The following is a 23,067-nucleotide window of genomic DNA, read 5'->3' as shown; positions in this document are numbered from 1 at the left end:
ACTTATTATGTATGAGGCACTGTGTTAAGTGTTTTACATGTAGTATTTCTTTAGTAGGCACTAGTACTATCTAATTTTGTAGAAGAGGAAACCAGATAAGAAATATTAAGTAACTTCTCCAAATAGCCTGTAAGTGGAGAAGCTAGGATTCAAATTTAGGTCTGACTTCAGAATCCACACTCTTGGTCATTATGCCATACTGAAAAATGGAGTTACACAGTACATTAAAGGAATAATTTACTACAACACTATAAAGTTTGTATTATAGGTTATATGAAAATTAATTTGTATTAGAAGATCTGTTAAAATAATACCACATTAAAAATGTCAAATAATCTATGTAGCCACTTTTAAATATGCTAAATTGGCATTTAATAAGATTCAATACCTATTCTTGATTTTAAGAAAAAAGCCACTTAAAAATCTTAGGAATAGGAAAATATTTCTAAAATTATCATTACACAGGGAAAATATGCTCACATACTTAGAACACTCAAGAAAATCAACTGCAAAGCTACTGAAACTACGAGAGAGTACACATCTACGACACTGCCCTCTTATTCCTGTAACATAGTCAAAAAAGTTATGAGCTACTTTAGTCGTTCTAATTCCTGAAGCTCCAAAGAAGTCTCCTGTAGTAATCATTTATATGATTAATTAAAACCACTCCAAGCTGTAGAAGGAAGTGTGTGATGGTTGCCACGCTTACAAAGCACCTCAGGACCAAAGGTTCTTTAAGTCCTAGCAATGCAGAGCCTCTGATTACACTAAAAAAAGTGCAGTAGGCTCAGGCTACATCATGGCAATTTCCTGTGGCTTCCTGTTCTGATTATTACTACCTTGAGATCTGGATGCTAAGAATTCTGACAGTTTCTCTGGCCTGGAGACAACAAATAGTCTCCTTGTCTCCCATTCCTGTACATAGTCTATTCCTGAAAAAGTGTGTAGAAGTTGAAAAAGATTATATACTACCAAAAGGTAGGCTCTGTCCTATGAGAACTAAAAAAATTCTATAACATTATACACATTCTTAATGTACGCATAATTATGAAATGTAATAGTCATACAGAACAGTGCACAAAACAAAAATCTACTTATCTATGATAACTTACCTCAAAGTGAACACCCATGTAAACTACATGGTATAGTCAAGAAACATAACATTCTTAGCCCTCAGAGGGCCCCAGGCTGCCTTTTCCCAATGCCATGAAGTATGAAGGTAACTGCTACCCTGATTTTTATTGTAATATCCTCCTTTTCTTTTTTTTTTTTTTAATCACCTAAACATGTAACCCCTTATACTCCACAGTTCGGTTTCGACTGTGTTTCTTTTTGTTCTTTTTTTAAAACAGGGTCTCACTGTGTCACCCAGGCTGAAGTGCAGTGGTGTGATTATAGTTCACTGCAGCCTTGAACACCTGGGCTTAAGCAATCCTCTTGTCTCAGCTTCCCGAGTAGCTGCACCACCTGCCCTGCCTGAATAATTTATTTTTGTTTTTTTTAGAGATGAGGTCTTGCTATATTATCCAACCTGGTGCACTACGTTTTGAACTTCATATAAATACAAACAAATACTTTTTGGGGGAAGTGAAGTGGCTTCTTTTGCTCAACATTATATTGTGAGATTCACCTATGTTTTATATACTTGTTGTTTTGTTCACTGAGATCATTCTATAGAACTCCATTGTATGAACATGTCTTTATTTATTTATTTATTTATTTATGCATTTAAATGTTTGAGTTGTTTCCAACTTTCGGCTACTAAAATTTTATTGCTATGAGGCCAGGTAAGGTGGCTCATGCCTGTAATCCCAGCACTTTGGGAGGCCAAGGTGGGTGGATCACTTGAGGTCAGGAGTTTGAGACCAGCCTGGTCAAGATGCTAAAACACTATCTCTACTAAAAACACAAAAAATAGCTGGGCGTGGTGGCGCACACCTGTAGTCCCAGCTACTCAGGAGGCTGAGGCAGGATAATTGCTTGAGCCCAGGAAGTGGAGGTTGTAGTAAGCTGAGAGTGCACCACTGCATTCCAGCCTGAGCGACGTGAGTGTCTTTTCTCAAAAAAAAAAAAAAAATTGTTGCTATGAGTATTCTTGATGCACATTTGTCTAGCTCTGTGTTATGTGTATATAGAGTACAAATGGGAGATTTGCCAAGCCACAGGAAGTGCCTATCTCTCATCTTAGCAGATCATACCAAATCATATTCCAAAATAGTTGTACCAATTGATATTCCCACTAGTTGCGTAGGTGAATTCTTGTTGTTCCACATCTTTGCCACCATTTGATAACATCACTTAAAAAATATTTAACCACTCTAGTGGGTATGCAGAAGTATCTCACTTTGATTTTGAATAAGTTGAATAGTTTTTCATGTTTATTGGCCTTTGGAAGCCTCTGTTATGAAGTAGCTCTTCAAGTCTTTGTACAGTTTTTCTATTGGATTGCTGCCCTTCTCATTTATTTGTAGGAATTCCTTCTATATTGGGGATATAAGTCTCTTGTCTGTTACAAGTGGTACAAAGGTCTTCTCTAACCCTGTGGTCAGCCTCCTTATTATCTTAATAGTGTCTTTTGATGATCAAGCTTTTCCTTTGTCATTGGTGCTCTTAATATGCTATTAAGAAGCTTTTTGCTACCCTGAGGTCTTGAAGATATTCTCTTATACTATCTTCTAAACACTTCATGGTTTTGCTTTTTACATTTTAACCAAGAATCCACCTGAAATAAATTTCTGAGTACATTATGAGGTAGGGGTCTAGTTTCTGGCATCTGGTAGAAGCTTCTACAGAATCCCACATAAATGCTGCAGCAGTTATTCTTTTTTTTTTTTTTTGAGACGGAGTCTTGCTCTGTTGCCAGGCTGGAGTGCAGCGGCAAGGTCTCAGCTCACCACAATCTCTACCTCCCGGGTCAAGTGATTTCCTGCCTCAGCCTCCCGAGTAGCTGGGATTACAGGCGCACGCCACCACACTCAGCTAATTTTTGTATTTTTAGTAGAGACAGGGTTTCACCAGGATGGTCTTGATCTCCTGACCTCGTAATCTGTCCGCCTCGGCCTCCTAAAGTGCTGGTATTACAGGTGTGAGCCACTGCGCCCGGCCAGCAGCAGTTATTCTTATTCTATTATTAGTGCCAGGTGTTGTTGTATAGTTACTACTGCCACCAATTTTACTGTGGTATAAAGATTAAGTGAGATAAATAGTGCTTAACACAGTGACTTATATAATATTTAATATATAATTATATCAATCATTTATAATTATTTTAGTTATGATTATGATTATAGTCCCAGAAATTTTAAAAACAAAAGGAAGGAAAGCAATTACAGGGCAATTTATAATTTTTTCTACTAGTAAGCATAGAAATGTATATTAATTGTGAATATCTTTCATTTGTCTTCAAGACTGATGAAATTTTAAAAAAATGATAAACTACGCAAAGTTGCAAAAGTTTGAGAAAAGAGACACTTTCCAATATTTATTGCTAGTTATAATGTAAATTAGAACAGCCTTTCTTGAGGAAAATATGGATCATAACCCTTAAAAATATGCATACTTTTTGAGTTAACTATACTTCCAGAAGTTTATCTTAACCAAATAATCAGAACTGTGTATATAGATATTTGTGTATATTTTAATATGCACAGAACAGTGTGGATTTATGAATCTGAATGTAATGGTGGTTATTTCTGCATAGTAACTGAATGATTCTGTTCCTTCTTCTGTATTTTCTTAATTTTTGCAATAAACATACATTATCTTTGGAACAAAGAGGAAAAATGCCTGTTATAAAAATTTGGGATGCCCATTTTATAACACATATTGTCTTTATAGAAAAATACAAAGATTTCCAGAAGGTTTACATTGTAAAGACCACATCAATAAGAGAAGAAGTCTATGCTAATTACATAGCCAACATTTACAAAATAATATTTTGTTTTGTTGTCGTGGTATTTTGTGTTTTGTGTACATGCTTAAAGTAAAATACATATACAGAAAAACATTTTATGACTTAAGCTAAAAATGCAAAATTATTCAAGTGTAGGCAGTGAATGCCAGTTTTCAGTTATTAAAAATTAAGTCTACAATTGAATAACTGTTCACGTCTGAATGAAGGGTATTTCATTTTTCTCCAAAAACAAGCCATAGTCTAAGTTCAACTGGTTTAGGAAACACTAAAACATCCCACTGATTGAGAGCTATCATTTCTCCATCACTATCATTTTCACCTAACCTTTCTTTTAAGTCATCCAGGCATCGCTGAAGGTGGACTTCTCCTGCTGTGACTAAAACGTGCTCTCCCGTTTCCTGAATTAAAATCTGGACACAGGGATCAGCCTGGTTTAACAGTTTCATTCCTTTTACGAGCTGAGGCATTTCACCTAGGTTAACAAAATGAAATAGATTAAATATGATATAAGAACTAACACAATTCAAAGACAATGGTTCTGGCTACTCAAGGGAAAATTACATTGAAATAAACTCTTAAAACAACAATTTATTTTTCTTCCAGATAGTGCAGTGACATGAAGAAAACTACCTTCTAGTAATTTTTTTGTACAGATAGCAAACATGACACATCTGCAAGCTTATCATCAAGACTCCCAAAGCTCATCTATATTACTTCTTCAAATACTCTGCAGATATAAGCTACCATCTTTCTACTTGTGAATTCACGTAAATCTTGTAACAAATGTACACATTATATACCTAGAAAATAAACAGAGTATTTCTTCAAACATCACCTATAAAATCAACAAATAAGCAACAGAAACATTTAATATAATATTCAAGAAACTGTACCAGAGCCTCATATTAAAAATAATTATTTGTGAAACTGCTCGATAGAACTTGGGTTTTAGAATACCCTAACTAGCTACTTTACCTAGTGAGCTAAAGGCATCTTCTGTATTGTATTCTGCATGTGTTTTTCACATATAATTGCTTTTACCCTATAGTTCCTGGGAGTTGAGAGTAGGGATGGGGACTGTGACCTACATCTTGGGTTTAGCTACTTTTTCACCCCCTTTCCACATACCCAACTGCTACTGCTCCCTCAAGGCAGGTCCAAGGAAGTCTCCTGCAATGGCCTTAGCAGAAACTTTGGTCTTGAAGACACTTTTATGCAGTCTTGTTTCAGTTCTACATTTGAAGAAAAGACTTAGCAATTCCTCAATGCTTGGTTTTCAGCATGCCAAACAGACAAAATCACAGGAACTTTCTGCAATGCAATGATTTTCAACATGCCTTAAAAAAGTTGACTAACTGGGAGCAGGAATATTAGAACTTCTATACCTATTTATTTTTGAAATAAAGTTCTAATAATAACTAACGTTTCACAGCACTAACAATGTGCCAGACAAGCAATTTACATATATGAGCTCATTAACGATTAGGTGGTATGATTATTGTTCTCATTTTATAGATGAGGAAACAGGTATAGAGAAACTAATAAACTTGTGTTCAAGGTCCCAGACTAACTAAGTGGCAGAACCTGGTTTAGAAGTTGGGGCAGCCAGCCACAGAGCGCATGCTCTGTGGATGGATGTCAGCACCCTTATAGGTCAGGTGATCAAAAGCCACATATGGAATGCACAGAATTCCAAGGGAAGACGGGAAGTAGGATTTCACTATGTCCAGGGTTGACAGAAGCACCTTCATTTGTTCCTTCTTGGCATACTGTAATTTTCTTTTGCCTAATTAAGTGGATTTGCAGATATTATCTAGTGTTAACTAAGCCTTCACAGAATTTTAAACCTGGCCTAAAAGGATTCCTGCAAAGATATCACTGATAATACTATAATACTAATAACACAAGCACATGGGAATAATAAAAAAAGAAATGGCAAGGCTTTTTGTCAGCTCTCCATCAAACAAATTATAAAGTAAAAACAATGGCTACCACCAAGATGAGATCCCAACAAATATTTTTGAAAAAATATATATACACTTAAATTTGTCTCTTCCAGGTAAAATAAAGGTAACAGTTTAACAATAAGAAAAGTTTTTTTTTTTTCCAAAAGAAATTTAAAACATGGAGACAACATTTAGAAATTAGGTGTTTGAAAATGTTGCCGCTGACAGTCATTTGGTTGCCTAAGATAACATAAATACTTCATGTATAATGTATAAAAATCTCTTAAAATTTGGAGGGTGATTTTCTTAACCTGTTCTTAAAATCACCAAATAGATAGTTCAATAAAGATATAAGAATTAACAAAGCTTCTAAGTAGTATAAGAAAAATGGACTGCCATCAGGAAAACTACATAGTCACTATCTACATTTTACCAAAACCTTTTAATAATTGGGAAAATGGGAATCTAAAATGGATACCATGATTTAGTAAAGGAAGCCAATGAATCATTCTTCCCTTTGGACTATGTAACTTTGTGAGGTGGCTTTTCCAGTGATAATGGTCATTAAAATCAAGTGTTTTAACAAATGGAACCTAGAAGCTGACCTTAGAATGGCTATATCACGAAGTGTTCAGGCAAGATCTTCAAAAAGAAGAAAGCATTATTGTGGTAGCCAGCCTCCAAGATGGCTCCAATCATCCTTGCCTCCCGATATTCACATTCCTGTGCAGGTCTCTCCAACTGTGAACCATGGCCAGTCTGTGTGACCAACAGAAGAACACCATGGAAAGGATGATGTGTGATTCCCAAGGCTAGTTCACAAAAGGCATTATAGCTTCTGCCTTAGTGTTTTGGAATGCTGGCTGCAGCCAATCACCATGCTATGCTGCAGGACACTCAAACAGTCATGTGGAGAGGAAGTGAGGTCCCCAGCCAGTACCAACTTGTGAGCCCATGTTTGGAAGTACAGTTAAACCTTCAGATGGCTACTGCCCAAGGTGACGTATGACTACCACTACTTGAGAGACACAATGCCGAACGCTTCCAAATTCCAGACCAAGGGAACTGTGAAAAATAAGTGTTGTTTCAAGCCACTAAATTTTGAAGTAATATGTTACATATATTAGATAACTAAAATAATTATAAGCCATAATCACAAATAAATACTATATATACTTATATGTACATACTGTATGTATCTTTATCAAACACAAATACAATTAGGTATTTGATTTTTCAACTCAATTTTTACATAATTTCTATTTTGTGCTTCATAATGTATATAAAACATTAGCACAAAAATTCATCTATCTATATAAGCATAGGTGTCAAAAATTTTTTTAGATAAAGGATAAAACAATTCCAGAAACAAATTACTCTGATCTCAGATAAACAGGATTTCTTGGATTCCCACAAATGAAGATCCAACATTGTTTCTGAGGCAGAGATCTGTATCCTGACTTCACTGTTTCCTAACTATATGGCCTTGGGCAAATTAATTTAACTTCTCTAAGCTTCAGTTTTCCTCATGTGAAGATGAGAATAAAAAGAGTATCCTAATGAACAGGGCTTTTGGGAGGATTAAATGAGATAATCAATGTAAAATCCTTAGTACAGTGTGTGGAATACAGTAAGGATCAATTATAATGAAGAAAATAATAATTGCTTTGGAACATTTGTAGTTCTCTGTGTTGAGTTTGTAGTTGATCTGTGGGCATGAAGTAGAGGGTGGCTGCCATGACATTTTGATCCCCACTTGGGAAATTAGAGAAAGAAAAGTGGAAGAACAAATACTCACGATTTGCTTCTCTCCAAAAGAAAAGAAGCAAATTGTTGTCTTCTGGATTAACCTAGTTGTCACAAAAAAAAAAAAAAAAAAAAAAAAAAAGACAGGACCTGGGGATATGTGGTCTATTCAAGAAAAACAATGGATGTGTCCAGTGCCTCTCAGAGGCAGTATTACTGGAAAGTCTTATAAGAGAGTGAAATATCCCAATAGTCGTCAGACATATAACCTATGAATAAAGGGGTCACTGCCCCAAAATAAGGATGACATAAGTTACTAGGGCAAAGAGTACACAGACAATAAATACCCTCTGAAAGCTCATAGGAACAAGGAAGGGAAGTTTCCCCAGACATTCTGAATGTAAAATAACATGTGGACAATGTGAAAATACCAAGAAGGCAAAATAAAGAGTACAAAGTTCAGACACTGAAAAATCAAATGGGGTGCTTCAGTAACACAGTCAATAAATGCATAGTAAATCCAGTAAAAACAATATACTTAATGGGAAAAAAATAGCAATACTCCTTTTAAAATTATGAAGAAAATTATGTGCCCCTTCTAACCATTTTAGTTTATGTTTCACAAGTTCAGATAAATTTAATGAAAACACACATGAGGAAGCACACTTTGGCCTCCAAACTGATAATCCTCAATAATTCTATTTATTAGACTATCTCATTTATGGAAAGGAAAGGAACTTAATCTTATTATGAGTCAGCTTTAGGACAGGAAATACACTAGATACTAGAACCCTTCATCTCATGTAGCCAGTCCTTCAAAGAAGCTGGTTCTTTAGAGTTGGGCTTTTACTTAGCTTCCATAACAGATACCACAGACTAGCACATAACCATAACAAAGGCTTTTAAAAATTATAAATTTCTATTATTAAAATATCACATTTTTAATACAGGCACAGTGGCTCACACCTGTAATCCCAGCACTCTAAGAGGCTGAGGTGAGAGGACTGCTTAAGCTCAGGAGTTTAGGACCAGTCTGGGTGACATGGGGAGAACCCATCTACAAATAATAAAAAAAATTAGCTGGGCATGGTGACAAGTGTCTGTGGTCCCAGCTACTTGGGAGGCTGAGGCAGGAGGATTGCGTGAGCCCAGGAGGTCAAGGTTGCAGTGAGCCATGACTGTGATTAAGCCACTGCACTCCAGCCTGGGTGACAGTGAGACCTTGTCTCAAAATAAATAAATAAACAAGTAAAATTATGGCTTAAATTATTATTGTTTCTTATTTGTAAAATGTATGTGCAAATGCAATAGAGAAAAACTAAGTAAGAAAGAGGATACGAATAAATAGTAGAAACATTTAAGAATAAGCCATGGTTGCCAGACTCAAATATGACAACTTAAATAAAACTGAGCTTTCTTGTATGTGTTTTGAAGGATTGAACACAGTAGACAGTGGTTAAAGCCAGCCTAGTGAGTAGAATAAAAGAACAAAATCATGAAAGGCCAGGATCTGGACAAGCCTAAAAGAGGAAGCATGTTTTACATAGACTGGGATAAATCCATTCAGCAACCAAGGCACTGTGTCAGTCCACAGTGATGGGCCACAAAAAATTCCTATCTCGAGGCTGAAGGCAGATAGCTATTTACTAGGGCTGGCCCCAAAGGTCTGAGGTCCAGTCCTCCAACTATCTGCCCTGGGGATCCAGGGATCCTTAATGGCTAGGGGTATGTCTTAGAATTTGAGAGAGCGATGAGTTCAGAAGGCTTAGCTCTGGGGAGAGGAGGGATACATATGTTCAGGAGCAATGAGGCCATTATATACCTCAACAGAAAACTACCATTTTACCATTTGTTCTTTGGTTTCCTTAAAGCATGGTCTGGAGATTCTTCACTGACAATCACTAGCACTGGAATAGCAAAGTCACAGTGATTTAGGATTAGTGATAATCAAGGGACGTGAAATACAAAAGTGCAAAAGGATTGACCAGGTAAATACTATAAGCCAAAGACTAAGGAGTTGTTGTTATATGGTCAGGCATATGCGAATGTCAGGTGGCCAGCAGGAAAGCTGCAGAAAGTGGTTTCTAAACAGATGGGAAATTCTCAGTGTCCAGATAATCTGTCAAACCTAGAGGGAACAGGCAAATGATGGATTCTGACCCAAGGAGCTTGAGATAAGATTCCAGCTAAGAAGAAGTCACCTAAAACATGAGCTTTGGCTGGGCACAGTGGCTCATGCCTTTAATCCTAGCACTTTGGGAGCCCAAGGCAGGCAGATCACCTGAGGTCAGGAGTTCAAGACCAGCCTGGCCAACTTGGTGAAACCCCATCTCTACTAAAAATACAAAAATTAGCCAGGCGTGGTGGTGAATGCCTGTAATCCCAGCTATTCAGGAGACTGAGGCAGGTGAATCGCTTGAACCAAGGTATTAGAGGTGGCATCGAGATCACGCCAGTGCACTCCAGCCTGGGCACCTCAAAAACTAAACTGAACTAAACTAAACTAAACAAAACATGAGCTTTGCTAAGCTACAATCCTATGCCAGGGTTGTGGAGGATGTAGAGATGTCCCTGTCTTTGCCATTAAGAAGACGCAGTCTCCCTGGACAGCAAAGGTACCTGTAACCACGGCATGTTCCTAAGACAGAGGTTAGATGCCCTTTGAAGAGCTGCTTCTACTATACACCTCAATGAAAATTCATTATATACTGCTGAAACAAGTCATGAGGAATCAAATACTAAATACATGCTATGCTTTAAAAGAATAATAAACATATGCTTTTAAAAACAAGGTTATCTTACTTGGATGTTTCGGTTCAACAGCAACTCTCACAATAGGAGTGGCTTCGAAGTTGAGTGGTATAAATGGTGGGCAGGATGGCAGGCTACACAGTGTTGCAGATTTCAGCACAAAATCTTGAAGGCCTCCTATTCCTGTAGGAAGAAAAGATCCATGCGGTCAATAAAGGATGATAAACTCTGAATTTATGTTAGAAAAACAGCAGCATCAACCCAGTATATGTGTCACAGAGCCAAATGCTTCCAAAATGTTGCAAGAAATGAGGCAGACCTGCACCTTTTTTTTTGGGTTTTGTTTTGTTTTTGTACACCTGGATACCATTTGATTGCTGTCAAAATAGAGAAATTCTGCCTTTTGTTTCCCACATGTACAAATCTTATTACATCAGATTGGGCTAATGCATACCTACTCCGACCACAAAAATGATCACTTCCAGACATATTTGTCTGAAAACACTGATTATTTCTAACACTTAGTTGGTTTTAAAAAATATATTAATTTGATGAAGAAGATGGGTCTCGACTGAAATAATCTTTTGCCAAATCCATTTGCACGAGTAAAGGGAATTCAGAAACTTAAAAATGTGATGTTGCTATGTAGTATGCTACCCTAAGCCACCCTCCATACTTCCCCTATTTTAGAAGAGAATCCTAGTCAACCCCTTCCCCCTACCATACACTCACTTCAGGCTTTTGGCTGATGATTGCATGAGACTCTGAAGGTTGCATATTTGTCTTTGAGCAGATGGAAGCAAAAAGAATGTCTTAGAAAGAGTGATAAGGGGCCAGATGCAGTGGCTCACACCTGTAATACTAGCACTTTGAGAGACTGAGGCAGGCGGATCATGAGGTTAGGAGATCGAGACCATCCTGGCTAACACAGTGAAACCCCATCATTACTAAAAATATAAAAAATTAGCCGGGCATGGTGGCGGGCGCCTGTAGTCCCAGCTACTTGGGAGGCTGAGGCAGGAGAATTGCTTGAACCTGGAAGGTGGCGGTTGCAGTGAGGTGAGATAGTGCCACTGCACTCCACCTAGGCGACATAGCGAGACTCCGTCTCAAAAAAAAAAAAAAGAAAAAAAAGAGTGATAAAGAGGTATACTGTATCTCACACCCAGAGTATGAGTAGACAACATTTTAGAACAAATTAAGAAACACATAGAGAGGGCCAATGCAGTGGCTCATGCCTGTAATCCCAGCATTTTGGGAGGTCGAGGAGGATCACTTGAGGTCAGGAGTTCTAGACCAGCCTGGGCAACACAGTGAGACGTCTCTCTACAAAAAATTTAAAATTTAGCCAGGCATGGTGGTGCACACCTTTTTATAGTACCAGCCACTTGAGAGGCTGAGGTTGGAGGATTGCTTGAGCACAGGAGTTCAAGACTGGGTGACAGACTGAGACCCTGTCAAAAAGGACAGTAAAGTATAGGACAGGAGAAAGAGAGAGAGAGAGAGAGAACGAGCGAGCGAGAGAGAGAGAGAGGGGAGAACACACACACACACATACACACACACGGGCCATTTTTGTGCTTTTGGGTTGAGGAAAGGAAACAAAGAAAACCACTTTGCTGCCTTTAGTTGACCAATTGATGTAAAGGTACAGAGCAATGGGAGGCCACCCAATCACACATCCAGGCTGGTGGAGGGGAACTGAAGCAGAGGCTTCAGGTACACAAACTTGGAGGATAGTTTAGATGTTTTTTGTTGTCTGACCACACAATATGGAAACCTCCCTCTTAACATCCACCTGAACATCTACCCTCTGACATCCACCAGAATTTACCACCTCACTACATTAACAGATAGCTCCAACTTTAAGAAAATTTTCCTTGCATTATTCTAAAATCTGTCTTTCCCCATCTCCACACATCGTTCTTAGTTCAATTCTCCAAAGGTTCACAGAAAATGTGCTGCTTCTGCTTTCACAAACTACCTTTTGGATTTTGAAAGCATTTGTCCGATCCTTTTAACTCTCTCTGCCTCACATTAAATATCAGTAGCTCCTTTAACTATTCAGCACAGGACATGATTTACAGACCTTCTGTGTGCATGGGATCCTCTTCAAACTAAAGTTTCCAGGATGTTAAATTCCTCCTGTGCCTCCAGTGTACTTCTTTGGTCAAAGTCTAAATTTCTTATTATTGTACTTCTTAGCTCAGCACACATAGTGATACCTAGCTATAGCTTCTTGTTTACATCTCCCATTGGTACTGTGATGTAGCAGATCTGGGTCTGTCCACGTTTCCACTAAGTCTGCTAGAAATAACATCTCCCAAGAGGCTAAGGGTTTAGGAAAACCCCAAAGTAAATATTCCCTTTCAAACCTCATCTATCCTGCTTCTGACCTCTGACCAGCATGCATTTCCTTCCTGCACACAGAGCACATGGTTTCAATGAAAAGATAAATGCTGATCTTTCCTCCGTATTGCCAGGTATGCAGACTGCAGATGGTCAGTATATTTTAAACACTGTCTTTTTGAACTTCTGGTTTACATTTGCTGTTCCAATTACCGAATCTACTCTTGCTATTTAGATATGCCCAGATTTGCTAACGTGAATACAATTCTCCCAAAAAACAAAAAGTCAAGACCACAATGTTCATTGCTAATATTAGAATTTATGGAAAAAGCAATGCTCCAAAGATAGTAAAAACTTCACTACCTGTACTACATGTCAACATTTTTACTTATTTTTAAATATAATTTTAAAACCTAGGACAGGGAGGACCATTAAGATGATCTAGATGAATCACTATAAAGTGACTTTAAAATCCCTTTTGAGAACTTCTTGATTTGCTATCAATTATTAACTGCACAACTTGTTCTATACACAAAATACAGTCTGAAGCAACTTTTTGTTTTTAAAAATAACATCAGCAAGTACAATCTTGAAAAAAGACATTATACCCACAATCCCACCATTCTAATATTGCCACTATTTTCTTTTTATATTTCTCTTTATTGTCTTCTTTATTGTCACACATAATTTACAGTATTGTAATAACCATAAATTTCTTATACTTTTTTCTAATTAAATCATGTGATTTTCACTTCAGTCACTTTAGTGAAAATTATAACAATTAGGGACAAAGAATTCCTTCACCGAAAGCACATTTGCTAAAGCATTTTTCAACTGGAATTGGGGGATGAGAAGTATGTTCCCTCCGGGTAATCATTTCAGAATTCCCAGGGTAGGAAGAGTGACAGCATGAGGGAATAAAATCCAAAATTAGTGTGCCATTGATTTGTTTTTAGTCACTATATTTATTTTCACATTTCATGGATTATAGAGGGCACCAGTATTTTTTTGTTTATCAAAAAGGTACATGTAATTTACAAGAATAAAAGAGAAAGCAGGTTGAGGAACATGGAGCTAAAGCAATTTACTAGATGCCAAGAATTCTAGTTTTTATAGAAACACCAGTACTTCTGTCTGATTGAAGATAAATTATCAAACCCAAGCCCTTTATGATCCTGATTTTTCTCTATACAACAAATAAAATTAAATAAATTGGCATGTGAACTCTATGTTACAGACTGGAATGACAACTGAGTGCATAGGTCCTTGTTAGACTGTACACTATACCCTTCAAATTCCTCATAATCAAAAACCAGTATTTTGTAAAGACTGTTAAGCCAAAATTTTTTTTCTAGGCTGTCCCTAATGTTTCCCTTTAAAAAGAATTCCAGAAACAAATATTACGGAGAGTATCTTTTATGATATGAGACTGAAAAAAATTGTGTGGGGCTTGAGAGATGAATTCACCTTCTGTTGAAAACTTTTTTTGTATTCTTAACAACTCCCTGTTGCACGGGTTTAATCAATCTAGGATGAGGTTACACTGGCAAGCAGGAAGATGGTAAAACCAATAGTGAATACTAACACTGCTTTCTGGGGGTGAGCCTGTTAGCTGTCTGGATAGGGAACAGAACTACCCTCTTCAGGCAAATTTGGATTTGTAAAGTGCTCTTTCATTGCACTGTTACAATTTAATTCTAACATTATTAGAATTTTTAAAATTTGTGGGAAAAAACATTAAAATATGGTCTCTTAATCACCAAAGTTTTATTTCTTTTTTTTATTTATTTATTTATTTTTATTTTTATTTTTTATTATACTTTAAGTTCTAGGGTACATGTGCATAACGTTTATATCATGTATAACTCCCCATGCAATCCCTCCCTCCTCCCCCTCCCTATGATAGGCCCCAGGTGTGTGATGTTCCCCTTCCCAAGTCCAAGTGATCTCATTGTTCAGTTCCCACCTATGAGTGAGAACATGCGGTGTTTGGTTTTCTCTTCTAGTGATAGTTTGCTAAGAATGATGGTTTCCAGCTGCATCCATGTCCCTACAAAGGACGCAAAATCATCCTTTTTGATGGCTGCATAGTATTCCATGGTGTATATATGCCACATTTTCTTAATCCAGTCTGTCACAGATGGACATTTGGGTTGATTCCAAGTCTTTGCTATTGTGAATAGTGCCGCAATAAACATACGTGTGCATGTGTCTTTGTAGTAGAGTAATTTATAATCCTTTGGGTATATACCCAGTAGTGGGATGGCTGGGTCATATGGTACATCTAGTTCTAGATCCTTGAGGAATCGCCATACTGTTTTCCATAATGGTTGAACTAGTTTACAATCCCACCAACAGTGTAAAAGTGTTCCTATTTCTCCACATCCTCTCCAACATCTATTGTTTCCTGACTTCTTAATGATTGCCATTCTAACTGGTGTGAGATGGTATCTCATTGTGGTTTTGATTTGCATTTCTCTGATGGCGAGTGATGACGAGCATTTTTTCATGTGTCTGTTGGCTGTATGGATGTCTTCTTTTGAGAAATGTCTGTTCATATCCTTTCCCCACTTTTTGATGGGGTTGTTTGTTTTTTTCTTGTATATCTGTTTGAGTTCTTTGTAGATTCTGGATATTAGCCCTTTGTCAGATGAGTAGGTTGCAAAAATTTTCTCCCATTCTGTAGGTTGCCTGTTCACTCTGATGGTAGTTTCTTTTGCTGTGCAAAAGCTCTTTAGTTTAATTAGATCCCATTTGTCAATTTTGGCTTTTGCTGCCGTTGCTTTTGGTGTTTTAGACATGAAGTACTTGCCCATGCCTATGTCCTGAATGGTACTACCTAGATTTTCTTCTAGGGTTTTTATGGTATTAGGTCTAACATTTAAGTCTCTAATCCATCTTGAATTAATTTTCGTATAAGGGGTAAGGAAAGGATCCAGTTTCAGCTTTCTACTTATGGCTAGCCAATTTTCCCAGCACCATTTATTAAATAGGGAATCCTTTCCCCATTTCTTGTTTTTGTCAGGTTTGTCAAAGATCAGATGGCTGTAGATGTGTGGTATTATTTCTGAGGACTCTGTTCTGTTCCATTGGTCTATTTCTCTGTTGTGGTACCAGTACCATGCTGTTTTGGTTACTGTAGCCTTGTAGTATAGTTTGAAGTCAGGTAGCGTGACGCCTCCAGCTTTGTCCTTTTGACCTAGGATTGTCTTGGCAATGCGGGCTCTTTTTTGGTTCCATATGAACTTTAAAGTAGTTTTTTCCAATTCTGTGAAGAAAGTCATTGGTAGCTTGATGGGGATGGCATTGAATCTATAAATAACCTTGGGCAGTATGGCCATTTTCACGATATTGATTCTTCCTATCCATGAGCATGGTATGTTCTTCCATTTGTTTGTGTCCTCTTTGATTTCACTGAGCAGTGGTTTGTAGTTCTCCTTGAAGAGGTCCTTTACATCTCTTGTAAGCTGGATTCCTAGGTATTTTATTCTCTTTGAAGCAATTGTGAATGGAATTTCATTCCTGATTTGGCTCTCTGCTTGTCTGTTACTGGTGTATAAGAATGTTTGTGATTTTTGCACATTAATTTTGTATCCTGAGACTTTGCTGAAGTTGCTTATCAGCTTAAGGAGATTTTGGGCTGAGACGATGGGGTTTTCTAAATATACAATCATGTCATCTGCAAACAGGGACAATTTGACTTCTTCTTTTCCTAACTGGATACCCTTGATTTCTTTCTCTTGCCTGATTGCCCTAGCCAGAACTTCCAACACTATGTTGAATAGGAGTGGTGAGAGAGGGCATCCCTGTCTTGTGCCAGTTTTCAAAGGGAATTTTTCCAGTTTTTGCCCATTCAGTATGATATTAGCTGTGGGTTTGTCGTAAATAGCTCTTATTATTTTGAGGTACGTTCCATCAATACCGAATTTATTGAGCGTTTTTAGCATGAAGGGCTGTTGAATTTTGTCAAAAGCCTTTTCTGCATCTATTGAGATAATCATGTGGTTCTTGTCTTTGGTTCTGTTTATATGCTGGATTACGTTTATTGATTTGCGAATGTTGAACCAGCCTTGCATCCCAGGGATGAAGCCCACTTGATCATGGTGGATAAGCTTTTTGATGTGCTGCTGAATCCGGTTTGCCAGCATTTTATTGAGAATTTTTCATCGATGTTCATCAGGGATATTGGTCTAAAATTCTCTTTTTTTGTTGTGTCTCTGCCAGGCTTTGGTATCAGGATGATGTTGGCCTCATAAAATGAGTTAGGGAGGATTCCCTCTTTTTCTATTGATTGGAATAGTTTCAGAAGGAATGGTACCAGCTCCTCCTTGTACCTCTGGTAGAATTCAGCTGTGAATCCATCTGGTCCTGGACTTTTTTTCGTGGGTAGGCTATTAATTGTTGCCTCAATTTCAGAGCCTGCTATTGGTCTATTCAGGGATTCAACTTCTTCCTGGTTCAGTCTTGGGAGAGTGTAAGTGTCTAGGAAATTATCCATTTCTTCTAGATTTTCTAGTTGATTTGCGTAGAGGCATTTATAGTATTCTCTGATGGTTGTTTGTATTTCTGTGGGGTCGGTGGTGATATCCCCTTTATCATTTTTTATTGCGTCTATTTGATTCCTCTCTCTTTTCTTCTTTATTAGTCTTGCTAGCGGTCTGTCAATTTTGTTGATCTTTTCAAAAAACCAACTCCTGGATTCATTGATTTTTTGGAGGGTTTTTTCTGACTGTATCTCCTTCAGTTCTGCTCTGATCTTAGTTATTTCTTGCCTTCTGCTAGCTTTTGAATGTGTTTGCTCTTGCCTCTCTAGTTCTTTTAATTGTGATGTTAGAGTGTCAATTTTAGATCTTTCCTGCTTTCTCTTGTGGGCATTTAGTGCTATAAATTTCCCTCTACACACTGCTTTAAATGTGTCCCAGAGATTCTGGTATGTTGTATCTTTGTTCTCATTGGTTTCAAAGAACATCTTTATTTCTTCTTTCATTTCGTTATGTACCCAGTAGTCATTCAGGAGCAGGTTGTTCAGTTTCCATGTAGTTGAGCGGTTTGGATTGAGTTTCTTAGTCCTGAGTTCTAGTTTGATTGCACTGTGGTCTGAGAGACAGTTTGTTATAATTTCTGTTCTTTGACATTTGCTGAGGAGTGCTTTACTTCCAATTATGTGGTCAATTTTGGAATAAGTGCGATGTGGTGCTGAGAAGAATGTATATTCTGTTGATTTGGGGTGGAGAGTTCTATAGATGTCTATTAGGTCCGCTTGGTGCAGAGTTGAGTTCAATTCCTGGATATCCTTGTTAACTTTCTGTCTTGTTGATCTGTCTAATGTTGACAGTGGAGTGTTGAAATCTCCCATTATTATTGTATGGGAGTCTAAGTCTCTTTGTAGGTCTCTAAGGACTTGCTTTATGAATCTGGGTGCTCCTGTATTGGGTGCATATATATTTAGGAGAGTTAGCTCTTCCTGTTGAATTGATCCCTTTACCATTATGTAATGGCCTTCTTTGTCTCTTTTGATCTTTGATGGTTTAAAGTCTGTTTTATCAGAGACTAGGATTGCAACCCCTGCTTTTTTTTGTTCTCCATTTGCTTGGTAGATCTTCCTCCATCCCTTTATTTTGAGCCTATGTATGTCTCTGCATGTGAGATGGGTCTCCTGAATACAGCAGACTGATGGGTCTTGACTCTTTATCCAGTTTGCCAGTCTGTGTCTTTTAATTGGAGCATTTAGTCCATTTACATTTAAGGTTAATATTGTTATGTGTGAACTTGATCCTGTCATTATGATATTAACTGGTTATTTTGCTCGTTAGTTGATGCAGTTTCTTCCTAGCCTCGATGGTCTTTACATTTTGGCATGTTTTTGCAATGGCTGGTACCGGTTGTTCCTTTCCATGTTTAGGGCTTCCTTCAGGGTCTCTTGTAAGGCAGGCCTGGTGGTGACAAAATCTCTAAGCATTTGCTTATCTGTAAAGGATTTTATTTCTCCTTCACTGATGAAACTTAGTTTGGCTGGATATGAAATTCTGGGTTGAAAATTCTTTTCTTTAAGAACGTTGAATATTGGCCCCCACTCTCTTCTGGCTTGTAGAGTTTCTGCCGAGAGATATGCTGTTAGTCTGATGGGCTTCCCTTTGTGGGTAACCCGACCTTTCTCTCTGGCTGCCCTTCAGATTTTTTCCTTCATTTCCACTTTGGTGAATCTGGCAATTATGTGTCTTGGAGTTGCTCTTCTGGAGGAGTATCTTTGTGGCGTTCTCTGTATTTCCTGAATTTGAATGGTGGCCTGCCCTACTAGGTTGGGGAAGTTCTCCTGGATGATATCCTGAAGAGTGTTTTCCAACTTGGTTCCATTTTCCCCCTCACTTTCAGGCACCCCAATCAGACGTAGATTTGGTCTTTTTACATAATCCCATACTTCTTGCAGGCTTTGTTCATTTCTTTTTCTTCTTTTTTCTTTTGGTTTCTCTTCTCGCTTCATTTCATTCATTTGATCCTCAATCGCTGATACTCTTTCTTCCAGTTGATCAAGTCGGTTACTGAAGCTTGTGCATTTGTCACGTATGTCTCGTGTCATGGTTTTCATCTCTGTCATTTCATTTATGATCTTCTCTGCATTAATTAGTCTAGCTGTCAATTCTTCCACTCTTTTTTCAAGATTTTTAGTTTCTTTGCGCTGGCTACGTAATTCCTCCTTTAGCTCTGAGAAGTTTGATGGGCTGAAGCCTTCTTCTCTCATCTCGTCAAAGTCATTCTCTGACCAGCTTGTGGGCTGTGCTCCTTTGCAGGGGGAGATGCGCTCTTATTTTTTGAATTTCCAGCTTTTCTGCCCTGCTTCTTCCCCATCTTTGTGGTTTTATCTGTTTCTGGTCTTTGATGACGGTGACGTACTGATGGGGTTTTGGTAGAGGTGTCCTTCCTGTTTGATAGTTTTCCGTCTGACAGTCAGAAGGACTGTCTGTTGGTCTGTTGGAGATTGCTTGAGGTCCACTCCAGACCCTGTTTGCCTGGGTATCAGCAGCAGAGGTTGCCGAAGATAGAATATTGCTGAACAGCGAGTGTACCTGTCTGATTCTTCCTTTGGAAGTTTCCTCTCAGGGATGACTCCACCCTGTGAGGTGTGGGGTATCAGACTGCCCCTAGTGGGGGATGTCTCCCAGCTAGGCTACTCAGGGGTCAGGGACCCACCTGAGCAGGCAGTCTGTCCATTCTTGGATCTCAACCTCCGCTTTGGGAGATCCATGGCTCTCCCCAAAGCTGTCAGAGTCGTTCGCCTCTGCACCGGCCCCCGCTGCTTTCCCTATTGGACCTCAGCTGTGGGCTGTCCCCAGAGGTGGAGTCTACAGAGACAGGCAGGCTTCCTTGAGCTGCTGTGAGCTCCACCCAGTTCGAGCTTCCCAGCGGCTTTGTTTACCTACTTAAGCCTCAGCAATGGCGGGCGCCCCTCCCCCAGCCTCGCTGCTGCCTTGCGGATTGATCCCCGCAGACTGCTGTGTTAGCAGTGAGGGAGGCTCCGTGGGCGTGGGACCCTCCCGGCCAGGTGTGGGATATATTCTCCTGGTGTGCCTGTTTCCTTAAAGCGCAGTATTGGGGTGGGAGTTACCTGATTTTCCAGGTGTTGTGTGTCTCAGTTCCCCTGGCTAGGAAAACGGATTTCCTTCCCCCTTGCGCTTCCAGGTGAGGCGATGCCTCGCCCTGCTTCAGCTCACGCTGGTCAGGCTGCAGCAGCTGACCAGCACCGATTGTCCGGCACTCCCTAGAGAGATGACCCCAGTACCTCAGTTGAAAATGCAGAAATCACCGGTCTTCTGTGTCACTCGCGCTGGGAGTTGGAGACTGGAGCTGTTCCTATTCGGCCATCTTGCTCCGCCCCCAAAGTTTTATTTCAAACTGACTTTAACATTCTTCACCCAAGAACCATCAACCTGTTCCTATTAACCTGTTTAGGCTGGAATTAATCGATCTCTTTAAACCTTTGCAGTAAATGTAAGTCATATGTCATGAACATCCATACAGCCTCATGCCTGTGAGAGAAATGAACATCACTTTGGAAGAGAGATGAGGATTTTTTTAAAGTACAAGTTCCCCAGGTAGTGGGAATCTAGAGAACCCTTAGTTTTGAAAGACCATCTTCTGCTCTAGGCCCCTTTGCATTTGGATACCAAAGCAGCCCATATCCTCTGTTTCCAGTTTTATGCCTTGGTTCTGTATCTTTCATCAAAACTCAGATTCTGTGCTCTTTGACTCAACTACAAAGAATAACAGGGAATCCACATGCTTTATAACTGTTGTCACCCTTTTCCAAGCCTGTTTGGCCAGTATCTCCAAAGTGGATCAGTATTGCTTAGCTAAGGTTTTCAGAAGATGGATCAAGTCTGCCCATCATGCTAAACAAGTCCATTAAACCAACTGCCCTTTAACTTCTTGGTGTTATAATAGGCCCTTGGGAAAAATCTTGCAACAATGACATCACTATGTCACAAATTTTTTTCTTCTCATAGGAACAGACTGAGCTAACACTTTTTTGTCTGTTTGTTTTTGAGACGGAGTCTCGCTCTGTTGCCCAGACTGGAATGCTTGTGGTGTGATGTCAGCTCACTGCAACCTCCAGCTCCCGGGTTCCAGCGATTCTTCCACCTCAGCCTCCAGAGTAGCTGGGATTACAGGCATGCGCCACCACACCTGGCTAATTTTTTGTATTTTTAGTAGAGATGGGGTTTCACCATGTTGGCCAGGCTGGTCTCGAACTCCTGACTTCAAGTGATCCACCCTCCTTGGCCTCCCAGAGTGCTGGGATTACAGGTGTACTAATAGTTCTTACACATACTACTTCAAGATCTGTGGGCCCTTTTCTCAGAAGAGAAACTACATAGGAAATGAGAAGAAAAAGTAACACCTAAAGAACCAAAACTCTTTTTTTCCTGGAGATATGCTGGCTTACTATCTTTGTATTTGAGAAGAGGTAGAAACTTGCCCCTCAGTGTCCTGAACAAGTTAAGAGTTTTATAACTGTGTCACTGTAAGGTCCCAATTTATGTCCCAAGAAAGGATCCTGAGACAGTCAGACCACCATCATTCTATTAGGTACAGACTGACCCAATGGAGCTTGGTTCTCACCAAGGGAATAACATGGTTTTCAGTGTGGGGGTATAGAATTGAAATAGTGGAAGAAATTCCATCTGGGGCTTGGAAGCAAAGTAGAATGCCTGAGTGGGGCCTGGTATTTTATCATCTCTTGGTGTGTCCTAATAGGACAAAAAGAATCTACAGAGCATCTACCCAAAAAGGATCTACGCACACTCACAACTATATGATTTTCTTGGTGAGAATGAAGCTCCAATTGGGTCAGTCTGTTCCTAATAGAATGGTGGTGGTCTGGCTTTCTTATGATCCTTTCTTGGAGCATAAATTGGGATCTTGAAGAGGAATTAGAGAGAACTGAGGTAGAACTGCCAAGTCTTGGTGGTTTGTTAGGAGCTCAGAAGAAGGGACAAGAAGGAAACAAGAATAAAATCCAGATTCCTGGCATGGACAACGAGACAGATAAATTACTAGTTCAAAGCAGTTGTCTATTCTTCTTTCAGGTTTATAATTTTTATTATTTATATTAGTTTTTATGTAATAAACATTTGAACTCTTTCACATTTCTTTCTCCAGCCTATAGTTTCCCTTTATATTTTGCTTCTACTTTTTTCTCTATAGTAACTTTTTGAGCTTTTTCCATTTGGTGTCTAATGGAACTGTGCTTTCAAATAATTGATAAACAGTTATTCAACTTTCAGGAAGCTGTGCTTTCAAATAATTGATAAACAGTTATTCAACTTTCTGTTAGTCTTTCAATGAGTTCAGTTTTAAGGGCAAGGACCAAAATGGGCACTTCATAGGTTCCTCAATGAATGAGTGCACATGAGCACAGCTGCCATCTTCACAGAGTTTAAAATCTGGTGAGGGACAAAGGCAAATAAACAGTTAATTACGACACAATGTGACACATCTTATAACAGGAAAAGTACACTTTTTGTTCATGTGAAGACAGAAACTGAAAACGTTATGGGCCTCCTGGAGAAACTGGCATTCAGGAGTATGGAAATAACCAAAGAGAGGACATGGGAAGGAGTGATGAGGTGTGGAAATGGCACCACTAGATGTCCAAGTGAGAAACCAAGGTCATTATTGACAGCTGCAGGGTGGAGCATTAAGGTACAAGTGAAAAGACTTTTCCATCCCATTCATTTTCTTTTCTTTAGTCAACATGCATTCTTGTTATGTTCGATTTGGAATCCAAGGAACTTGAATGTTATAAAGTTCTAATCTTCTGCAATAAATGCAAGTAGTGGCAGTGGTGGTTATAATAGTCAGAGT

General features: G+C 38.8%; 1 protein-coding gene across 3 annotated transcripts in view; it reads right to left on the bottom strand.

Moving 5' to 3' along the window:
* The window catches only part of EFL1 (elongation factor like GTPase 1), a 156,626-nt gene that overhangs the window by 23,647 nt on the left and 109,912 nt on the right, over nucleotides 1-23,067 (bottom strand). For all 3 annotated transcript variants that reach the window (XR_004431857.1, XM_033189201.1, XM_033189202.1), the window contains exons 16-17: nucleotides 10,408-10,539; nucleotides 4,238-4,385 (exon numbers count right to left, since the gene is read on the bottom strand). Coding sequence is in view for 2 of the 3 variants with exons in the window: in XM_033189201.1 (XP_033045092.1) it covers nucleotides 4,238-4,385; nucleotides 10,408-10,539 (280 nt within the window). In the remaining variant the exon portion in view is untranslated. The remainder of the gene's footprint in view (nucleotides 1-4,237; nucleotides 4,386-10,407; nucleotides 10,540-23,067) is intronic.

This window comes from Trachypithecus francoisi, unplaced genomic scaffold, assembly GCF_009764315.1.
Source record: "Trachypithecus francoisi isolate TF-2019V2 unplaced genomic scaffold, Tfra_2.0 Lachesis_group3, whole genome shotgun sequence".
Classification (NCBI taxonomy): domain Eukaryota; kingdom Metazoa; phylum Chordata; class Mammalia; order Primates; family Cercopithecidae; genus Trachypithecus; species Trachypithecus francoisi.
The sequence above is the reverse complement of the archived record's forward strand: the minus strand, read 5'-3'. Positions and strand labels throughout refer to the sequence as shown.